Here is a 6,000-nt window from a genome sequence, read left to right on the forward strand (position 1 = left end):
ACAAGAGAACACAAGGATATGGCTCAAGCTAGGGTAAAACCCCAAGATGGGGAAAACCCTTTATCAATTCTTCTTATCATTAATATCAAATATTCAGCAGAGAGAGTACAATAATTCTAAGTCAAACTGACTTGCCAATTTGAAGATCTAATATTACTGCCCTTAGACAAGGAAATGGCTCAACCAAAGCTGCAATTCTGGCACCCTTTGCATGCTCCAAGGACTGGTGTCTTCTTCTCTGCAATCCTGGTCACTGGTTAGGGCACAAACACAGTTTGCTACAGCACCCTATTCACACCCATCAGACCTTCTATTGACTGCGGATTCCCTTCAAACAATCCCTCCAACTACTCGCTGCCCTTTAACCTTCTTATAGGCTTCAAAAACAAACAACAGTCTCTTGATCAGGCATAACGGACTGCGGCCTCCTAGCTGTAGTTTGTCAGCCTCCAGAACAGAGTACTCAAGGCCTGCGGCCTGGCTGAAGGTGACCCAAATAAGTGGTGCCTGCTTCTAGGAGAGATTCACCACAAGGATCATGCCAAAAACACCATTAGATCAACCCTTTGTGCAAAGTGGCAGCCTCTGCTCCAAACTCGGACCTGTAAGGGACAAGAAAACACTCCAATAACACAGAAAATGCCCACGCCTTGTCTTCCTTTCTTCTGTGGCTGCCTCAGAAATGAAAGAATCAATCACTTGGATGATCTAATGAGGTTGGAGGACACCTTAACTAACAAACCCCAAGCCAACCTTGATAAATTACATATGTGTAGGCTTGCTTTCAAAATATACTTTGCTTTATCCAAATTTAGTAATCTTTAAGTCGATTTTGGTCCTTTCGAAAAGAGGAATTCAATGCCACAATTATCTTCTTTAAAGGAGCTTCCCAAAGTGGAATATGGCCCTAGATGCCAATTTTAACAGATAACATCATTAACTTCTTCAATATACAAGTTTTAACTTCAATAAACCTAAGATTGAACTACATTCATGTTCAAAACAGAATGCTGCAAATTTCTTTTGCAGCATTCGCTGCAGTTGCCTACAAACCTCCAATTACTGGTTATACTGTACTCCTTTTTTCTGCTTTAGGAAGACTCGTTCTGCATGAGATGTTTGTTCGTCTGTAATCTTTAGTTAGTGTCAGTGAAGACATTTCAAATAAAAGATTTGCTAATCTGGGAATAAATAACTTTCTGTAGTCTTCTCTAAACTGTAAATAATGTGATAATGTCTTTGCTGTGTGTTTGTACATTTCAGGAGGTGGTGTCCTTGCTTATACACTCCTTGGGGTCGACTATAATGAACTTACTGGAGATTGTGCATTTCTTATTCTGGATCCTCATTATACAGGAACGGATGACTTAAAGAGCATACAAGCTGGTGGATGGTGTGGATGGAAGAAAGCTGTCAGTGCTAAAGGAAAAGAATTTTTCTTACGGGACAAGTTCTATAACCTCTTGCTTCCACAGCGACCAAATATGGTTTGAGAATGTAAAATGCATCTATTCTCTCCATGGAATCTTTGATGATGAAATGTTCTTCGTGATTACATCAACAGTCACCTCGCCAAAATATGCATTATAACCATATCCTTTCTACCATTAGGGTTTCTTCGAACATCTGCAAGTGAGTTTTTTCACAATGCCTGGCTCAGAGAATGAAGTATTTGTGGTGTTTCTTTCGTTTCAGGCTAACAAGATAAATAGGTTATTGATCCATGGCAATTACTGTTGTTGGTAAATTAATTTTGAATTGGCCGTCATTACTTATTTCAGTGGGAAAAATAAGGCATCGCAAGCAATAATATGTGTCGATTTTGCTCTACCTAAAATGTTTGTTTGATCACTGAGTTAAAATTTCAGACGAAACCCATTCGAGTGTATAACAAATATTTGCATTTTTGAGATTAGAATTGTTCCGGGGAAGATACATGTAGCCCTCTTGGGTCCAGACTGGTTACTGCAGTTTGCAATACCTACGGCTATTACCAAGAACTCTCTGAAGGGCCTTTTTATTTTAAAAAGGCTCTAATATCCTGTAGGTAAATGAATAATGTATTCTTGATTCATCTATATGATGGTGTTTTCCGTATTTTGGATTGTGGATTTCAAAATCTGAACCTGAATGCTTATTACGAGTGCATAAATATGGATAGGGGAGATTTTAATAATAATAATTGGTATATATCTGAAGACCAAAAGGCAAACAGAAGAATAATATCTTTGACAATTTAGTAGACAGGTGGCCTTTTGAACATTGTGGATTTCAAAATCTGAACCTGAATGCTTATTACGAGTGCATAAATATGGATAGGGGAGATTTTAATAATAATAATTGGTATATATCTGAAGACCAAAAGGCAAACAGAAGAATAATATCTTTGAACATAAAAATACGATAGGGTGGTGACTGTGGTGGTAACTATACCTTTTCTTGTCTTAATTTTAGGATTTACATTGTTTAATTATAATAGGTAAGTCATCCTCTCTTGAGACGCTTCATCTTCAAAGTACGGAGAAAATGTTTAAGAACAATATCTTTGACAATTTAGTAGACAGGTGACTCTTGAACTTACATATAAAAATATGAAATGGTGGTGACTTTGGAGGTACTATACCTTTACTGTCTTAATGTAAATCAAGGTGGTGACTTTGGAGGTACTATACCTTTACTGTCTTAATGTAAATCAAGGTGGTGACTTTGGAGGTACTATACCTTTACTGTCTTAATTTAGGATTTACATTATTTACTTATACTAGGTACATTACAAATAATCCCTTCTTGAGATGCTTCATCCTCAAAGCATGGAGAAAGTTTTGACAAACGGTTGTAAGAACTGATGATATATCTTGCCACATGTGTCTTACTTTTGTGTTGTATTTTCATTTGCAATTAAGTAAAATGTGTTGGCAAGGTTTTGGAAAACTGCTACAAAACCTATCAGGACTATTTGCTCTACTTTGAAGAATATCCTCTCCAGCGATTTCCTCCATTTAATGCGATGTAAATTGCTAAGATGCTAGGGATATTATTGCTTGCAATTTCTAAGGTTCTTCCCATTCGAAGATTACGAACATATTTTCCTTGTCCACATTGGAGGCACTCCAAATTCTTTGCCATGAAATGGCTATAACCATAGCAATGACTTCATTTAACATAACATAAAATGGGGATGTTAGCTTGAAGACCCACATAGTTAATTCTACTTTAGGGAATTTTATTGTATAAATTTTAAATGCTCTATTTCCCATTCTCAATTGAAATTCCTAAGTTGAGCATATGAATACATTAGACTGTTTCACCTTTTGGACGTCGAGGATTCTTTATTACTTGAATTTATGAGCACTGTGAATTTTTGGCTTTTTGCTATGCCATAAATCTTCATAGGATCAGGGGGTGAAGAATTTCTTAGTTTTGCTTTATGTTCATCTTGTAGGGACTGTTGAAAAGTGTAAATAGGTTTGGTCTTCATAATGACATGTAATTATGATTTTATGTAATGAGATGTAAAGAAGAAAAATAAATTTATTGTATTGCTTGCTTCATCGGTTTCATGAGCAAGAGATTTTATTTTTGAGTCAAGAGTCCCATTGAGAGTCTTTAGGAATTATTTGTCATCTAATCATAAAATGATAGAGTCATTGTCATGTAATGAAGTCATGTTACACTTCGTAAAAGGTCAATCTTGGTTATGCAAAGTATCCTCCAAGACCTTGCCACTTATCCTCTTCAAGTTAGCCTACAACGATGGAAGAACATGCTAGAAGAAGTCGGCCTAACTACTTATGATCATGTCGGCCTAAAGGACATGAGATGAAGTGTATATATAGCCACACTCGGCCTCACTTAGAGGCAAGAAACTCGTCAAGCATTCAGTGAAGAAGTGCGAAGAAGAAGGCTACTAAACATAAGTGTGAAGAAGTGATAAGGAGAGTTTCTTTTGGGTAAGGAAAGGAGGATTTTTTTGGGTCAACGAAGGAGAGATTCTTCTAGTTCAACAAAGTAAAGTTTCTTCTGGGATAGCGAAGGAAGGATTCTTCTGGGGCAACGAAGAAAGGATTCCTCTGGGGTACTTGTTCTGGGTAACCGAGATAGAGATCTAGAGATCGAGATTCTCTAGAGGAAGCCAACAAGATCATGGAGACCAGGTTTCTCTATAGGAAGTCGAGAAGAAGCCAGTGTAAAGGATAACGACCAAGTTTCAGAAGGAGCCGAGGAGAGCAGTTCGAGATCAAGAAGAAATTTGAAAAGGGAAGAGGCAGAGCATCAAGGTTAGTGACAAGGTTCTCTGGAGGATACTAGAGTCAAGGGTCTTTGTCATGGTCTTGGTACTCATCAATTAAAGATCTAGAAGAAGAATTTTGATCGGGTTTTCCTCTCAAGAGGTGAGAGGTTTTGGCTCTGGCCGACAAGCCTACATACTATGTCACTTGTCTTTTATTGTGCATATTGGTAATTTTCTTGATGAAAAGAACACAATAATAACATAACAAAGAAAAGACTATAAGCTAAGAAGTAAAAGTATATCACAAGCAATTAGCAAGCCGAGAAATTTTTTAACTATTCATGCCCTAGATTTCTCAACACTGTATCAGAGCTAAGGTGCTGAAGTCAAGAAGGGGCATTCAAGGAAGTAAGACACACGAGAATCGAGCTTCAAAGAAGGATCAAAGTAAGTCAAAGAACACCAAGCAAGAAATCAAGATCTACCAAAACCCTAGATCGAAGAAATATACTCTAGAAAGAGTCTTGAAATTATCTTCAAGAAGGAAGCAGGAAGAAAGACTGAAACCCTAGAAGCACTTCAGAGATCATCACTCATACATCACCAAAGAAGTGGAAGCTCTTCAAATCTAAGGAAGGTTAGATTGAAAGACAATCTTCTCTCTATTGAAGCAAGGATCTCATTTGGAAAAAGATCATCCTAAAGAAGGCATGCTTCCCTAGCCGAAGTAAGAACCTTCTTAAAAGGATCAACTAAGGCAACAAGTTCGTCATCGAGTTGAAGATTCTATCTTCACAAGTAAGTACCTTTTTATTATAATCTAATCTAGTAAAAATGACTTCATGTTTCAAGGAGAACCATAAGCTGGTTGGGATATCAAACTTCCTTATATGGAAAAGAAGGATAGACATAGTCCTTGAAGTAAATGAAGTCATCGATCATTGTTAAAATTGGCAACTATGGCCAAACTCCATGTGGGTCATCTTATTTATGGCAGCTGATATTTTTCTTGCATCCCTCTCATCAAGAGGTGTAGGATTGATCTAAAGATCATTCGATTCTGATAAGTAATCATGGAGTTATGAATTTATTTGCGTTATAAGACAATTTGTCAAGGTCGACCAACGACCAAATAAACCCCACATGTGCTCAACGTTTTAGTATAAATAGAGGTGGCCTTCAAGTCATTTCAGCACACTTGGGATCTCTTCCTTTCTCTACTTGTCTTTGGGTTTTAGTAGGAGGAGAGATCCTAAGGAATAACGTTGCCCTGACCCAGAGGGCAGAAAGCCAGAACTGCCGAAAAAGCCGGAAAAGACGGAACTGTCGGAAAAGCCGGAAATGCCGAAAAAGCCGGAACTGCTGGAAAAGTCAGAAAAGTCGGAGCTGCCGGAAAAGCCGGAAATGTCAGAACTGCCAGAAAAGTCGGAACTTTCGGGAACAACCGGAACTGCCAAGAACAACCAGAACTGCCGGAATTGCCAGGAACAGCCAAAACTACCAGAACTGCCGAGAATTGCCGAAACAGCCGAATCATTTGTCTCCGAAGGAGAGCAGCATGCAAGGGACAGCTAACTAACATTGGGACAGTTGTATAGTACTTAGCAGCAAATACACCAAGCATGCAATGTTACAGCTAGCATGCAAGGGACAACTAGCATGCAACAACAAGCATGCTAGGGACAACACGCAAGCAAGGTGCAGCCAACACATAGGTCAGGATGGCAACATGGTGCAGCAATGGCACATAATGCAGTACAGTGATGGTA

At 38.4% G+C, this 6,000-nt stretch overlaps 1 protein-coding gene across 1 annotated transcript in view; it reads left to right on the plus strand.

The window, feature by feature from the left end:
• LOC149181417 (Peptidase C78, ubiquitin fold modifier-specific peptidase 1/ 2) overlaps positions 1 to 2,097 on the plus strand; it is a 456,391-nt gene extending 454,294 nt beyond the window's left edge. The window contains exon 13 of the mRNA XM_089416612.1: positions 1,264 to 2,097. Within this exon, the coding sequence (XP_089272738.1) occupies positions 1,264 to 1,493 (230 nt within the window). The 3' untranslated portion in view covers positions 1,494 to 2,097. The remainder of the gene's footprint in view (positions 1 to 1,263) is intronic.
• Positions 2,098 to 6,000: the final 3,903 nt, after the last annotated feature.

Source organism: Pinus tabuliformis, chromosome 3_2 (genome assembly GCF_031772625.1).
Source record: "Pinus tabuliformis cultivar Carrire ecotype Pingquan chromosome 3_2, CPIR1, whole genome shotgun sequence".
Classification (NCBI taxonomy): Eukaryota; Viridiplantae; Streptophyta; class Pinopsida; order Pinales; family Pinaceae; genus Pinus; species Pinus tabuliformis.